The following is a 16,517-nucleotide window of genomic DNA, read 5'->3' as shown; positions in this document are numbered from 1 at the left end:
TTAAATTTTCATTTTTGAAACTCTAATTGAGGTTGACATCTTTTAGTAATTTTAAAGCCGTCTGTACAGCTAATAAGTTAATGAATCTACACAATCACCAGCAAAGGCTGTAAACAGCACACAGATAGTGAGGCATCGTGTGCCTCCTGACAAAAGAACACCTACAAAATATTCTTTCCAAAAAGTCAAATCTGAATCTGACCAAAGCCTCTAAATGTGACCACCGGAAGGACACAATAAATGATACAGATGAATGCAATCATTAAAATGCAGACTAGGGGAAACTCCTCAGGACGAACGACCCCTGTTCTGTACTTCCGCTTCTGGGAAGATGCAGCAGATATGCCTCCTGCTGTTTCTCCTGCTAAGTAAACCAGAATCCCTGGACAGTGTGTATGCAGCAAACATAAGAAAACTCCAGAAGGTGGAGAGAGGGCAGACTGGACGGGGACCTCACGACCTGAGGAACGACACAGTGGCAAGCTCCCTGGTTTTTCTCTCTGCCTCTGAGATCCCAGACTTGAGGCCAAAGAAACTGGAGCAGGTCACCCAAAAAAGTCAATGGACATAGAAAAGAAAAAGCAGCGCCAACCAAAGCCTGTCTCTCTGTTCAAAGGATTGGGAAAGAAACAATCTAGCAAGACAGAAAATTTTTAGACAATAGCAGCTCTTCTCCAGCCAAATGCCACTGCAAAAAACTATGAAAACTGTGGCCAGCTACAGCAGCAAAGGCTGAGTGGGGAGCCTAGACTCCATTCTAATTCAGGGTGCCCCAACACCCCTACCATTGTGGGCTGTTGTGAGATAAGGCCAAGGGAGCCTGGGCTTTCCTCTCTGCTGCCAGTTAATGAGCCCTCTCCTGCCGCCCCTTCTCCCCACAATGCCAATGGAGACCACGCTGGGAGCCTGGAATTCCACCCCCATCCGGCAATAACCAAAGCGGGTAAAGAGACATAAAAGAAAGTAAGGTTTCCACACTTCACTTAAATTGGGAAAATGATGGTACCAGTAGGCTGTGATAAGTTATGTATATGTAATACCCACTGCAACCACTAGAAAAGCTATACAGACATACTCAAAAACACTATGGATAAATTAAAAGGGAATTTTAAAAAAACACTCAAATAACCCCAGGAAGGCAGAAAAAAGAAAACAAGGAAATGAGTAACAGAGAGAACCCACAGGAAAAAAAAATAGGTGGTGTGTCTTAACATGTCAATAAATATATTAAGTGTAATGGTCTAAATTAAAAGATATTAGGAGAGTAAATTCACAAAACCATCTATATGCTGTCTATAAGAAAGTCACTTAAAATATATAGGCAGGTTGAAAGAAAAAGAATAAAAAAAAATATACCAATGGGGGTAGAGGGTATAGCCCAGTGGTAGAACACATGCTTAGCATGCATGAGGTCGTGGGTTCAATCCTCAGTACCTCCAGTAAACAAACAAACAAACTAATAAATAAATAAACCTAATTACCTCCCGCCTAAAAAAATGTTAAAATATATGTATACCATACAATCAATAATCAAAGGAAAGCAGCAGAATTGATGGAACTAAAAAGAGAAATAGATAAATCCACAATTAGTACCCTTCTCACAACAAGTGACAGAACAACTAGATCGAAAATGACCCACAATATGAAGAACTCAACAACACCATCAACAAACAATTGACATTTACAGAACACTCAACACATTTTTTGCAAGAGCCCTTTAAATATATATCAAGATAGACCATACCCTGGGCCATACAACAAACCCTAACAAATTTAAAAGGGCTGAAGTCATACAAAGTGTGTTCTTTGACCACCAGTGGAATCAAACTAGAAATCAGTAACAGAAAGATAAATGAAAATGTCCAAACACTGGGAAACTAAACAACATAACTCTAAGTAATTCATGGGTCAAAGAGGAAGTCTCAAGGGAAATAAAAAAACACATTGAACTAAATGAAATGAAAATACAAAATATCAAAATCTGTGGGACACAGTTAAAACAGTGCCAAATGGAAAATTTATGCATACATTACATAAGAGAAAAAAGCTCAATAATTTAGGCTCCCACTTCACATCCTAGAAAAAGAGAAAACTAAATTCAAAGCAGGCAGAAGGAAGGAAATAATAAGGATAAGAGCAGAAATCAATGAAATTTGAAGACATATGAATAAAGGACTCTGATAAAGGCAACTACATAAGTAATATAAAAGGAGTATTATTGCCTTTTTGGTTTTTAACTCTATTCCCTACATGATTTAAAATAAAAATGCATAAAAAAATTAGAAACCTATGTTATTGGGCACACAAGGTATAAACATATAATTTTTGACAAAAATAATATAAAAGGGGAGGCACAGAGCTATATAGGAGATTTCAGATGTTATTGAAGAAAAACTAGTAACAATTCATACTAAATGGTTATAATTATAATCCCCATGGTATGTAATTGTAATCCCCATGGTAACCATTTAAAAAATCTTAAAAATATACACCAAAGGAAATGAGAAGAAATAGAGGACTTAAACAAACTAAAAACCAATTAGACCTAAACAGACACCTGTAGAACACTCCACCACCAACACCGGAATACACATTCTTTAGTGAATGTGAAATTTTCTCCAGGATAGGCTGTATGTTAGATCATAAAACAAGTCTCTAAATTTAAAGATTGAAGTCATATAATGTATCCTCTGACCGCAGTGGCATAAAGCTAAAAACAAATAACAGAAGGAAAACTGGAAAATTTACAAACATGTGGAAGTTTAACACAGTGTTAAATAACCAGTTAGTCAAAGAAGTCACAAAGGAAATCAGAAAATAGTGACAAATAAAATGCTGTAAAAGCAGTTCTCACAGGGAAATTTATAGCAGTAAATTCAACGTAGATTTGAATGGATCAATTTCTTGAAAAGTACAAGCTACCACAATTCACTCAATATGAAATAGATAATTTTAGTAGTCTTTTAAAAGTGAAAGAAATTGAATTTACATTGTAAAAGCTGCCCCTCAAAAAAATCTCCAAACCCAGATTTTTTCACTGAAGAACTCTACCAAATGGTTGAAGTAGAATTAACACTATTTCTAGATAATATTTTCCAGAGAACAGAGGGAAGGGACCTACCATGATGCCAAAACCAGATAAAGATTCAGATGACCAACTGCAATCTAGATTTAAGGTAGGTCCTCAATTCCAAGAAAATTCAAATAAATAAAAATTTTTGAGGCAACCAGGGAAATTTGCATACTGACTGAATATTTGATATTAACGAACTATTAAGACTTTTTGTCTAATAATAGCATTTTGGCTATATATATTAAAATGGTGCTTATTGACATACTGAAATATTTACAAATGAAATGATATGATGCCTGGGATTCATTAAAATAATTCAGGGGCAATGGTGGAGAAATTCTGTCCATAAGCAGATAATTGCAGACTCCCAGAAGGCAAATGGAGGTTTGTTAGACTAGTCTTTTCTGTGTATCTGAACTTTTGCATAAGAACTGTTTAAGCCATTTCTTATCTTTTCCTATAATCTCCCTGGTCATATTTTTTGCTTACTTTCTACTGCATTCTTGTTTTTTTCTTACTGATTTGGCAGATTTTTTTTAAACATATTAAGGAAATCAGCCGTTTATCTTTCATACAGATACATAATTTTTATTTCCTCACTTGTCTTTTGAGTTTCTTTCTCACCTTTCACTGAAAATTTTAATATTATAAGATATTTTGACCCAAATGGTTTGACCTCATAAATGTGTTTACCCCAAGACTATTTCAACTGTGAGTTTTGGGTTCAACTATTTTTAACAGAATTACACTAATCCAATACATCAGGAAAGAATTTTCATGAGCAAGTTACATAAAACCAATTCAATTCCTTAATCAGTTATTTTATCACCAAAGTTAAATTCTTGCTAATGTTTCCCATTTTAAATTTAATCTTAAAAAATTATTTTTTCATGATAATCACTTGGTTTCATGGAGTAAATGCCACCATGAAGATTTGATTCTTCTCTCAGTCATTTTTAGTCTACATCTGATTTCACCCGTTTCCTGCCATTGTGTGTTGTCTGCTGTGTCCATTATTTCTAATTGGTCCAATTTTGTCAGGTCACATTTGACTATCTAAATGTCAAATTTTTCTTCTCTGTTTGAATTTTAGTCCATAACCAATTTAACACAGTCAGTTTTAGTTTCTGTCAACTTGATTTTGTGTTGGTTATTTCTACACGTCTGCGGCAGGTTGTATTATTTACTCACAATTCTGCCTTCCCTCTCCACGCTCTCCACGTGCACTGTGCTGAAGGACATTTCTCTCCTCGTTGATACTGGGCTTGACTTTGGGTGGCAGACTGTCTTTTTCAAAGATGACCACAACATATTTCCCATCTCACATCTTACATTGACCTTAATGTCCTCCCATCAAGTGGGGGGGGCCCATGTCCTCTCCCTTTTGAACCAGGGTGGACCTTTGTGAGTGTCTTAATGAACAAGGTTCAGCAGAAGTGATACTATGTGTCTTCTGAGGCAAGATCATAAAAATACAATACACTTCCCTCTTGCTCTCTTGGAACTCTCGCTCTTGGAACCTACCCACTGTGCTTTGCGGGAGCCCAAACAGGCCACACAGAGACGTCTAAATTCACCCCTCAGTGCCGCCTCTACAATAGTGAGCTGGACTCTGAGCATTGCCTCCTTTACAGTACAGGATGCTGGAGGGGACGTACCAAGAAGAAAGGAGTCTTCTCTTGCTGGTTGGGGGTGGAGTAGGGGTCCCTATATAATCTGCTTTCTCCCCCAACACACACCTTCCTACTACTCTCTAAGGCATTCTACTCCACTCACTGTGGCTGCCTTGAAGTTTCACCAACAGACAAACCACAACCCCATCTCAGGGTCTTTGCACTCGCTGTTTTGTCTTTGCTACAAGTCTTGTTTCCTCATCCCATCCAGACCTCTTCGCATGTCACCTCTTCCAGGAGGCTTCACCCACCACCCGAGTCCCCCTGTAATTCTGTCCCTTTATTCTGCTCTGTTCTGTTCCTTCATAGCACATATTACCATGTCACGACGTACTGTATATTATCCTTACTTATTCAATTTTCCGTACTTCCGTACTTCATGCACCTGCATGAAGAAATGCCTCCTCCCTGAGGCCAGAGACTTCGTCTGTCTTCCTCACTGCCTTGTCTCCAGGGCCTGGACTAGTACCTGACTCATAGCAGAGACTCCGTAAGTATTTGTTAACTGACTGAATAAAGGGGTGCCCTTGCCTTTGCTCAAGCCATTCCTTCCACCCGGAATGCCTTCCCTCTCCTTCCTGTCTTTTCTAATCCCACCTATCCTTTAGGACTCAACCCCTCCTCCTCCAGGAAGCCCTCCCTGATAAGTGGGGCCCTGAACCCCTGGAAAGTGGCTTATTGCCCCTCACCTACTGTCCTGCCTAATCTTAGGTATAGATTGTAGGTTTCATGGCAGGTAAAGACTGTAGTGGAGACTAAAGGCAGATGAGAGCAGGCCAGCTTTATTGGGGTTAAGGGGAGGGCAGGGGAGGGGGGCAGGCTCTGGGCTGGGGTGTAGCCACAGGGGGAACAGCGGGTCACTTCTTCCACTCCTTCCTCTCATAGTCCCACCGGGAGGCCAGGCCTTGCACAGGGTTGCCCTTCATGTCCAGGATGCGCTGGAGCTGCTGGGCCTTCCACTCGTCCGTCAGGGTGATGGGCTTCTTAGGGAACACTGTGGGTGGGGAAGGCTCCAGGGTAGGGATGGCTGCACTCAGGACCCTGCCAGGCCCACCTCCTTGCGCTGAGCGAGGGTCTCCAAGCACAAGGTTAGGGTGCCCTGCACCAAGGACCCCTCTCCACCCTGTCCATCCCCCACCAGACTCCCCACTAAAACTGCACTCCAGGGACTGCTGAGATATCATCCCACCTCTGCCTTAGACTTGCTGCGGGACCTGGGCCAAGGTCCCTCCCCTTTCTGAGCCTCAGTTTCCTCACCTACACTGCCCAATGGTAAGAGGAACTCTGGTTTGAAGTCCGTCTGGATCCAGACCCCAGCTCTACCACTCCCTTGCTATGTTGACTTTGAACAAGTCACTTCATCTCTCTGAGCCCCGGTTTCCTGTCAAGAACGGGTCCTATCCACTAGGGTTGCAGGGACTGAGTGAGTTAGTATTTATAAAGCACTTGGCACAATGTGAGACAGATCTGAAGCCCCTAATACATGATAGCTACTATAATTATACACACCTAGATTCCTCCCACTCATTTGGGAAGGGTCCGGGATAAGACAATTTCTTATGCTTCCTGAGAGGGTTAGGAGTAGGAGGTAGGACTTTAAATATCTAGGGAGGGAAATACTTAAACTAAAGGCTGAACTCATGGAGGCATTTTAGGTGCCTTGATGTGTGGATGAGAGAAGGTCTGGGGGCCTGAACTCCCAGCAATGCTCATATCCTTCTTCCTGGACCATCTGCACCTGAGGCTGACTCAGCCATCCTGAACTTCGTCCCTGGTACTTTCCATCCCAGTGGGTGTGAAAAAAGGGAAAGATCTTTATGGACACTTATTAGTGCCAAATATTGGGCTAGAATAGAATGTTTCCCCTAGGCTCTCTCATTTCATCCTCACACAAGGTAGGAATTCCCTCACGTTTACAGAAGAGGAAACAAGGTGAGGCCCCTGGAGGTGAAGCCAGTTGAGGCAGAGACTGCCAGCTCATCCCCGACATCCTCTCCCCCTACTTCCAGAGCAGTGCTTCTCAAACCCAGCTGGGCGTCAGAATCACCTGGAGGGCTGTTACAGCACAGATTGCTAGGCTCTAGCCTCAGAGTGTCTGATTTAGGAGATCCAGAGTGGGGCTGAGATGCAAATGAAACTGTTGGCCCAGGGAGCATGCTCTGAGAGTCACTCTTCTGTAGTAATCAATGGTCAGCTGGGTACATGATCACCCAGCTAAAGACAACATTTCCCAGCTTCCCTTGTGGCTAGACATAGTCATATGACCGCTTCTACCCAATAGGATGTGCGTGGTGCCACTTCTGGACTTTAAAGAGGAGTGTGTCCCCCCTTTCCCTTTCTTGGCTGGAATGCAGGCTTTATGGCTGGAGCTGGAGAAGCCATTTTGTATGTCAAGAAGGAAGCTGCATGTTAAGGATGACAGAGCAACAAGACAGGAGGAGCCTGATATTGTGGAATCCCCATACTCCCCCTGGCCTTTTGTGTGAGAGAGAACAAAATCTCTATCTTGTTTAAGCTCTTAAGTCTTTTGGAGACTCTGCTACAGCAGCTGAAAAAATATACTGAAAAATTAATGGTTAATAACAGCAATTAGTAACAACACCATTCATGACTAAGTGCCAGGCACTAGTCTACAGCTCCCTCTCATTAAACCCTCATAAGAACCCTGAGATGTGGGCACGAGTATTCCCATTTTATAGATGAGGGAATTGAGGTCCAGAGAGGCAGAAGTGCTATGTTCCAATCCAGGCAGCCATGCTCTGCCCTTCACCCTATACCTCTTTGGGGGATTTTTCATAACTCTTCAGATGAGTGTCAGCATAATTCCCCTATAAAAGCTGGAGGCTGTGGCCACAGGGATTGGCCAAGGGCTGCAGCCAGGTAAGGCCCTGCCACTCACCAAAGACCCGCTGCCACCAAATCATCAGACCTGTGAATCCAAAGAAGAAGAAGACACAGCCCATGACTGTCTTCCATTCGTTGGAGCGACGGTTCATCTCCGCGAAGGACTGGTGGAACTGAAGCCGGTACACTGAGGGCAGGTGGGGAGTTGGGGGGAGAAGGGACCTCAGGTGCATCCATTCCAAGCATCCAGCTGACTCTTGGCCTCAGGGATCTCCAGCCTCCCCCTCCCTACAGCAGATGCTGTCCATTCAGCAAATTCTTATTAAGCATCTACTGTGTACAAAGCTGGGCCAGGAGCTGGTGACCAGGCTCCAAGGGGCATCTCTGGTGGGCAGTGCTTGGAGTCACATATCCCTCCTGCTTCCCAGGGTCAGGCCCCTGCTCTCCCACCCACCTCAGCTGCCTCTCTCCAAACCCCCACATTGCTCAGTGATGCTCAGGACTCTCCATGCTCTCTGGCTCCCATATCCTTCCCATGCTGTTCCCACTACCTGGCAGCACACTTTCCCTCACTATTCAAGGCCAGCTGGAGCAACCCTCCTCTGGAAAGCTCACCAGGATCCCATCGCTCTCTCTCCTTTGGGTCCTCACAGCCCCTTGAACACACCTCACCCTAGCCACATATCCTATATTAAAGTCATCTTGGTTTACGTGGTTCCCCCAGTGGACTGAGAGCTCCCCAAGGGCAGGAACCATCCGAGTAGTTCACCTCTGTGTTCCCAGAACTGCCTAGCATCAGGCTGTGTATAAGCCACTGAGTGAATTAAAAAAAAATAAATGAACAAAGGAATCAATTTTCCTTCTCACGCATGCATTCAGGTATTTGGGAGTTTCTGGCTGTCCAGGCCGGGGGCTCTCCCTGCCTGCTGCTCCCTGACAGGCCAGGCCCCTTTTTGCAAAGTCAACCCCAGCCCGACCCTGAGACCTACAGGCCACCTTCTCGGCGTGGCTCAGCTGGGTCCAGCTGCCCTTCTCCTTCTCCTTCAGGGCCTGCTGCTCGGCGTTGAGCTCTGCACAGAAGGGCTCGTCTGGCATGGGGTAGGAGCGCTGGGCATGGTAGTTGGTGTAAGGAGACATCTTCTCCTTGCCGTGGGCTGCAGGGTGCAAGGGAGGAGCTGAGTTCAGTCTGTGCCTGGGATGTGCCAGTGCTAATCATAATATCAACAAAGAGGTGGCACATATTAAGAACTTACTGTGTGCCAGAAGCCATTCTAAGGCCTTGTGGGGAGTTGACTCATTGACTGGGCATCACTCTGAGTCAGTGGTATTATTTCCATCTTACGGACAGGGTAGCTAAGGGACTTGCTGAAATTCATAGAGCAACAGGGAGTCGGGCAAGGGCTGCAATTCAGCCCCTCTGTCTTCAAATCCTGTGTCCCTTGGAAGATCTGAGGTGAGGAGGGCATGTTAGGCCTGAGAAGACTGATGGGAAACTGCTCTGCAAACTGTTAAGCGCTATCTACATGCTTTGAATGAGTGGTCAAGGGCATGACTTTGGATGAGCCCATTCACCTCACTGTGTTCAGTGCCCTCATCTGAGAAGTCAGGATAATAAGAGGTCCTACCTCACACTGTTGTGGAAGCTTCAAGATAAACACACTCAAAAGGCTTAACACAGTGCCTGGCACACAGTGGATGCTCCGTAAATTACACTGATAGATGGAGGTTGGTTTTACTTCTGGGTTCCGTTCTGGGAAGCTTTCCTTTATGGCTAAGCCCTCAGGGGCTCTGTATGAGTACCCAGAACAGGGCTGGGTGCTAGAAGGGTCTCAGTAAAGCTTCTCCTGTTTACTGTCATCAGAGATGTCCACAGGGAAGGCATTGGCACCGCCTTGCCCAGATAGCATGGGAATGGCTTTGGGCAAGGAGTCCTGGCTGTTTTAATATCTAGGTCCCTGGGCCTCAGTTTGTTCATCTGAGAAATGGAGATAACAGCACAGCATTCACCTCACGTGGTTGCTGTGAAGTCTAAATGTGTTAACCTACGTAAAATGTTTATCACAGCTCAGGGTACACAGTAAGTGTTCAATAAATGTTATCTGTTATTATTCTCCCCAGGGTTAGGAAAGCCCTTCTGCTATCTGACTGAAGTCTCTCCTGCTTTAGGCCTCTTTCTTCTGACTACAGACACAAGGGTCTGGAAAGGAGGGCCAAGGTTCTGTCAGCACCCTCCACTTCAGGACACAAAGGCCTGAGGGGCCAAAGTTTGGGGGTCAGGCCCTGAGAAAGCTTGGACAGAGGGGGCTGCTATCTGGGCACCCCCAGTCTCCATTTGTTGGAGAAACGTGGCCCCAGACCAAGGAGTGGAATTGTGGGAAATGGTTCCAGGCAGGCCCAGGGCAGCTTGGAAGGGACCAGGGCAGCCTGCAGACAGGACCCCTGGCCCTGGCCTTGGAATTAGGTGAGAGAAGAGTGTGTCCAGGTCTTACCAGTGCTTCCTGGGCTGTGGATCCCTCGAATTCCAAGTCCTCCCTTTCTCAGCACCAAGCTCCAGGCTGCTCTGAAGGACATCTGGGGCACATGTGTGGATGAGTCCTGCTCCCACATTGGCCCCTGCCTGTCCGCTCAGGACTCAAACACCTTTTTCACAGGTGTGGTGGGGGCAGGTCCCAGAATTTCAAGGTCACTTCCTGTCCCTGACCTTTCTAATTTTGTATGATATACCTGTGGGGGTTGATGGGGGTCCTAGACATTTGGAGCCCCCTCCTGGGACCTCAATTTACCATCTGAGAAGTGGGAGGAGGCCTAACTCTTAAGGCAGGGTCTGAACAGTTTGGGGCTGGGGTCCTGGGTTCTGGTCCCAGCCCCAGCTCAGGGTGGCTGTGTTGGGAGACCTCCCTCAGCTGTTTATCTCCCAGAGGAAACAGGGTGGGAGTCCAGGTAGGGAGGGAGCAGGACTCTCTTTGCTACAGGGCCATCTGCCAAGGTTCCCTGCAGATGGTCTGGCCCCCACCCCTTCCCCCATAATTAGCTGCCTAAGTGCCTGGAGAGCCTGTTCTGTGGGACCTGGTGGGGGAGGGGGATGGGCCAGCACAACCCCAACCCCAACCCCAACCCCAACTATTCTCAGAAAAATCTCAGGGGCTGGCATCCCAGGGGGGTGAGGAGGGGATTTAGAGGAGGACAAGGACCAAACTGGGTCAGAGAGGGGAAGAGGGCACACATCTGGAGAGAAGAAAGGGGTATTCCACTTCCGGAAAGAGAAAGGGCCCCCATATCTAGGGATAGCGAGAGGCACCCAATAATTAGAGGGAGGAGTTACCACATGTGGTAAGTGGGAAGGGGCTCCACATCTGGCAAGGACGTGCTCCCCATCGGTGATAAGTCGGTGGAAGAGTTCCACGTACGGGGGAGAGGGAAGGAGTAATCTACATTTGAGGAGAGACCGCGCCCCATATGGGGACAGAGGAGACTTCCCCAGGAGCCCTCAACTCCGAGCTGCCAGTAACCCCCCACTCCACCCCACCCCCCAACCCTCTTCTATAGCAGCGACCCCCACGGGCCTTCACCGGGTGGTGAAAGCCAGAGTCCCAGCCGCGTCTCCCACCACATCCCCCACCGGCGGGGCTGGGGCGCCCCGGCTCTCCCACCCACTCACCTCGCGGCTAGGCAGGAAAGAGAGAGCGACCCGAGCTGCTCCAAGTAACGGAGAACCGGCTGCAGAGGGACTGGAGCGCTGGCGCCCGTCCCAGGGGCCCGCCCCACAACCCTTTCCAGGGCCGCCCCTGCGTGGGAACCTCCCGCCTCTGCGGGGCCTGGGAGCGCCCAGCCCGCGTCCCCAGGGGCTCCCAGCCACAGCCTGGGGAGAGGGAGTGCACAGTGACTCCCCGCATCAATTTCCCTGCCCACAAGGGTCTTGCCTCCGGAGACCTCCAGCTGACAGCACCCTGGGACCAGCTGGATGTGTTGTGTGTCCAGGGCTGGCCCAGTCCGCCGAGTACAGTAGTCCCAGGAGGTGAATCTTCCCACCTCCACAGCTTTGCTCACTGCTGTTTATTCCACCTAGAATGCTCTCTTAGGGCCTATGAGGACCCAAGTCTCTCCAACTTTCCAGCCCAGACCCAATGCCCCTTGCTCCAGTAAGCCTACAAGCATCTAGAATCTGGGAACTGGCTTGTACCACCTGGTGCTCATGCCCCCATACCCAAGGAGAGGTGAAAAAAGCCTCCCTCTGGGGTTCAAATTTTAACTGTGTGACCTTCAGCAATGGCCAAACCTCCCTGAGTTTCTGTTTTCTTTTCTGTAAAAGGGAGCTAATGATAGTTCTTACCTTGCATGGCTGTTGTAAAGATTAAGTAAGTCAACAGAAAAGCATCAGGTACGTTTATTCAAGAATTATTTATTAAGACCTATTACAGCTGGTATTTACTCTGTATCTATTGTTTAACAGGTTAAATGCTTGGGGCTGTAGAGACAAACAAAACAAAACACAGTCTCTGTCATTATAGGACTTGCAATCCTGTTCCAAGCAGAGAAAAGCCTGTGCAAAGGCCCAGAGGCAGAAAAACACAGGTGTGTTCAATGAACAGAGAGAGCCCATCTTGGCCAGAGTGTAAGGGGCAAAAGAGAGCACTGGAAAGGGGCTGGAGCACCAATCAGGGCCTCACAGGCTACACTGTGGATCTTGGATTTTATTTTAAAGATGGGAAGCCACCAAAGGTAAGCAGGGGAGTGATGTAGTTAAATGGAGCAGAACATGAGTTCAGTAGATGTGGCTTGGGATTGTTAGAATACTGCTGGTGGACTGATGGACGAAGGCTGTGGGTGCCCTCTGTGGCCAGGGGCCAGAGCTTTCTCCAAGCACTCGGCCCATGAGGTGTGCTGAGCACCCACCCATCTATCAGGGTTCCTGTAGCCCAGTGAAGCCAGAGAGACCCAGTCTAGCAAGTGTCTGGAAGAAGGGCTTAGTTCCCTGGGGGCAGATGAGCCTAGCAGGGCAGGGACTCAGGAATTGGTGCTAGAGAGACCCTAGAGTGGGCAGGATGCATGTCACCTTCATTCTGGGAGGTGAGAAGGCAGCATGGGAGTCTCCTGGTGTCCAAGAGGGCCCCAGCTCCCAGAACTAGCCATGCTTACTTCTGGGGCTGCTCCTCCCCCTTCCCTATGATCCAGAGAATTCCAGATTTGAGAGAACCCCAAGAGAACCACCTTACCTCTGGATGCTATCCAGGGTGTCCTAAAGAGTAGCCCTAAGGATGCGGGAAGAGCCTCCTTCAGGCAACCTGGGGAGGGCACACCTTGAGTCTAAACCTTTCCAGGGGCGGATAAGTGCTGGCTGCTCTGCAGTGACACAATGTCGGGGCCTCAGTTTCCCCATGTCTCACAGGGCCTCCCAAGGGAAGACATCTGGAGAACTCGACCCTTCTGTTCTCTGCCCTCTCCCACCCCCACCTCCGTGGGAACTCCAGGCCCCAGATGTGGGGTGATACTGTGACAAGGAACAGCTGTTGGGGAAGCCAGCCCCCAGGGCTGATGGTGACGGCTGCCCTGGCAGCTCAAGCTTGATATAGGGCAGCACCAGTGCCTGGGGGGTGATGTCAGGCAGCCTCTCAAGGTCTGGAGCTTGGGAATCATCAGACTCTCCTATAAGGCAGGTCACTTAGGGCTCCCCGGGTCTAAGGAGTAGGAGTCTTCCCCGGGAAATTTGGTGGGCACTAGAGGGGTTCCGGATGGGGTATTACACACCACTCATTGCAGTGGGCCCTACATGTCAATGCAGGCTGAGACTGAAGAAACAGCAGGGTTGGGAGGTGAGAGGGATCTGTCCCTTTCCAGCCTCCCTGCGGCTCAGACGCCCCAGTGGAAACCCATATAGAAAGGGGCACCGCTCACTCACTTGATCAGATCTAGGGAGCCCCCGAGATTCTGCCCAGACACGAAGACCTGAGCCATGATCTCAGCATCCTGCTGGTTTGACTACCCCTCCGCCCCCGCCCAATTCAGGTTTCATGCAGGACCCACCCCTAGCCCTCAGCCCAGAGAAGACACTCAGGAAGACCCTGACCTCATGGAAGACCCGAAGGCGAAAGTAGTAAGAGGTGTTGGACAAAGCGTCACGGCCCATGGGGAGCCTGGAGCAGTTTGAACTTTAGGAGGAGACCCAGGACAGGAGGGGCGGGGCCAGAGATGAGGGTTGTCGGAGCACAGAACTGAGGATCAGGGAAAGGTAGAAGTAGGCGGAGCTTATCCTTAGGTGCGGGGACTGCGTGTAAAAAGGGGCCCAGAGAAGAGCTGGGAAACGGAGGCACTAAGGGGGTGCGGCCAGTTGGTCGGAGGGAGGGGCCGGTGAACAGAGTGGGCATGGTCAGGACAGAGGGGCTAGGCCTGTTCCTCTCACCAGCTGGAAAGCATGCTAACCTGCGGACTCCGGAGATGCTGTGATTCCGGAACACTGAGGCCTGTTTAGCGAAGGGCAGAGCCAGAGTGAAGGTGCCGGGGCGGCAGCGCTTCGGAGGACGTTTCGCGAAGACCCGCAGATCCAGCACAGGCCAGTCCAGAAAGCACTTCTGCAACCGTGGACAGGCGGGCAGGGTCAGAACTGACGCCGGACCATGGCTGCCACGGGGACGGTCGCTAATGGCGGGTTTCCTGGCCCTAGGAACCACCCCGTAACGCGATCAGGGTCAGGTGGACTCCCTCGGATGGATTTCAATGGGATGGGATGGGACCGGTGGACTGGAAGATAGAAATCTCCTTCCGGCGGGCCTGAAAACTCTGCACCACCACATCCTGGGGCACGAAATGCCCAAAGCCCACGGTGTTCGGCCGGAAGAGGAATTCCTTACAGAGCGCCAGGAAGGACGTTTGAGGCCAACCCCTCTGGCTGTCACTCATGGCCCCTTAGCCCCACCCACAAGCGGCCCTTATTCTAGGTCCCGCCACCTGCCTTGTCACTCATACTTCGTCACCTACGTCTCGCGTCTCCTCCCTCCTTCCCAGTCCTCGAGCTGCCAGCCGTACTTCCCCGACCCTCGGGAAGTCACTGTGCCCCCGTCCGGCTGGGCTCTACCTAGTAGTCTGCGTTCCGCCGTCTCCAGTCCTAGCCCAGTCCTGTCAGTTATCCCTGGCCACGCCCAGCTCTCCTTGCTTAGCCGCCCGCCGGCCTCGCCCCTACCCTTAAGCTCCTCCTCAGTCGCTCAGCCCCGGGCGGGTCCCTTGCCCTGTGTCCCTTGCACTGCCTTCACAGGGCACGCTACACTCTCGCCCTGGCTCGTCTTGCTCTTTCAGTTATCTGTGGTGCTGCCCCCTCCTAGCCCTGCCCTCACTGTCATCCTGCTCCCACAGCACGCTTCAGCCGCGCCCCGACCCTGTCAGCCACTCAAGCCGCGCCCCCGCCGGGCACAGCCCCCTTTCCCTACTCCTCTCCCGCCAGCGCAGGCTCCGGCCTTGCCCCGACTGTCACGCAGGCCCCGACCCCACCACGTGGTCAGTGAGCGTGCAGGCGGGAGCCCCCACGTTGCATGCTACCACTGAGGCAAAGGAGGCGAAGCCGCGCCCGGAGCAGGGCAGGACCGTGCAGCCCGCACGCTCTGAGAGCGGGAAAGGCACTGAGCGGCCGGACAGGTATCCAAGAGGGGGCGTGGGGATGGGTTTTGTCCGAGCTTGCTGTATTGGAATCCCCAGGCCTGGGGTCAGGGCCCTCACCACCCCAACCCCCGACCTGGGCAGATGTGTACAAATGACAGTCAAAGGACCCCCTGGTTAATATCAGAGGCGGTGAAGCTGAGCCTCTGGGAAGCCTGTATCTAGGATTCTAGTCCCAGGTCCATTCTCTGCTGGCTTCAGCCCCCTCTTTCCTAGCTTCCTTGATAGCCTTAGTTTCCGCTTTTCTATAATGCCAATCACACCCAAGCTCTGCTTGGGGGCCTTGAGAGTGAATGTGATGGTCTGAGCAGGGATTGTCTGACGGGCGCCCACAACATTGACATATCAGCCATGCTTTGGATGGAGCTATGGGCAGTGTGGTCATCGCCTTGAGGTCCAGCCCAGTGCTCTGCTCTAATCACCAGAGAACAGTCCAGTCTGGCAAAGGGCTGAGATGATGGGATCCTGGGGTTCAGGGGCTCAAATCACCTCTGTGGTAGGCATGGTTAAAGTGAAGCTGTGTAACTTCCAAAGCTATATCATAAAATACCATGGACTCTCTTGGGACAATCTCTTTTAGAACCCAGCCACCATGCTGTGAGGAAGCCAAATTAGCCCATGCGGAGAGAACGAAGGAGAGGTCTGTATGTGGTTTGGCTGCAGCCCAGCTGAGGTGCCAGTCTACAACCAGCCTCTAGCCAGCCTCAACTTCTGGACATGAGTACCTCCAGATGATCCCAGCCCCAGGCATCAAACCCCTCTTAGCCATCAAGTTTTCCCAGCTAAGGCCCCAGATGTCATGGAACATCTCTGTTGTGCCCTTCCGAATTCCTGACCCAGAGAATCCGTTAACATCAGACAGCTGGTTTATACACTGACTTTATCAGGGGATTTGTTATGCAGCGATAGTAACTGGAACAGTAACCAAATGTTATTTGGGTTCAGTATACCCGACTCCTCATTTGATTCAGTTGTTTCAGAACTTGGACAAGAAAGAGTCTTAGGTATTGACATTCAAAACCCCACCACTCAATTTCAGTTCAATATCATCTCCTTTGAGAGGCTTTCCCTGACCCCTGTGGAAAGTACCCTCTCTAATCAGTCCCAAATTACACACATAGAAACCCACAGGCTCGCTTGGCCTGCACGCTCTACACACCAAGCCTGTTCACTCAGGTCCCTGCATGTCCAGACTGGGATGAAGTGGGATCAGGCTGTGCGATGGATTAAATGTTTATGTCCCTCCTATATGTTAAACCTAATCCTTGGTATTTGGAGGTGGG

General features: G+C 49.3%; 1 protein-coding gene across 5 annotated transcripts; it reads right to left on the bottom strand.

Annotated features, from left to right (window-relative positions):
- Positions 1 to 5,507: 5,507 nt before the first annotated feature.
- On the bottom strand, positions 5,508 to 14,403 carry COX4I2 (cytochrome c oxidase subunit 4I2). Of its 5 annotated transcripts, none has more exons than XM_010960898.3 (5): positions 14,008 to 14,403; positions 10,080 to 10,161; positions 8,580 to 8,744; positions 7,646 to 7,777; positions 5,508 to 5,740 (listed from the first exon to the last, which is right to left on the bottom strand). In XM_010960898.3, the coding sequence occupies exons 2-5, from the start codon at positions 10,159 to 10,161 to the stop codon at positions 5,604 to 5,606; spliced, it is 516 nt and encodes a 171-aa protein (XP_010959200.3). In that variant the 5' UTR covers positions 14,008 to 14,403; the 3' UTR covers positions 5,508 to 5,603. The 5 variants fall into 5 exon arrangements, with proteins under 5 accessions (XP_010959200.3, XP_074203195.1, XP_074203194.1 ...); XM_074347094.1 differs by lacking the exon at positions 14,008 to 14,403 and adding an exon at positions 11,249 to 11,534 and having other exon boundaries at positions 7,646 to 7,675; XM_074347093.1 differs by lacking the exon at positions 14,008 to 14,403 and adding an exon at positions 11,249 to 11,417 and having other exon boundaries at positions 7,676 to 7,777.
- Between the last annotated feature and the right edge of the window lie 2,114 nt (positions 14,404 to 16,517).

Source organism: Camelus bactrianus, chromosome 19 (genome assembly GCF_048773025.1).
Source record: "Camelus bactrianus isolate YW-2024 breed Bactrian camel chromosome 19, ASM4877302v1, whole genome shotgun sequence".
Taxonomy (NCBI): Eukaryota; Metazoa; Chordata; class Mammalia; order Artiodactyla; family Camelidae; genus Camelus; species Camelus bactrianus.
The sequence above is the reverse complement of the archived record's forward strand: the minus strand, read 5'-3'. Positions and strand labels throughout refer to the sequence as shown.

Coding starts and splice junctions, on each gene's coding strand:
- COX4I2 (XM_010960898.3), bottom strand. CDS start 10,161: ATGTCCTTCAGAGCAGCCTGGAGCTTGGTGCTGAGAAAGGGAGGACTT. Junction 8,745..10,079: donor CCACAGCCCAGGAAGCACTG/GTAAGACCTGGA, acceptor TGCACCCTGCAG/CCCACGGCAAGGAGAAGATG. Junction 5,741..7,645: donor TTGGTGGCAGCGGGTCTTTG/GTGAGTGGCAGG, acceptor CCCCACCCACAG/TGTTCCCTAAGAAGCCCATC.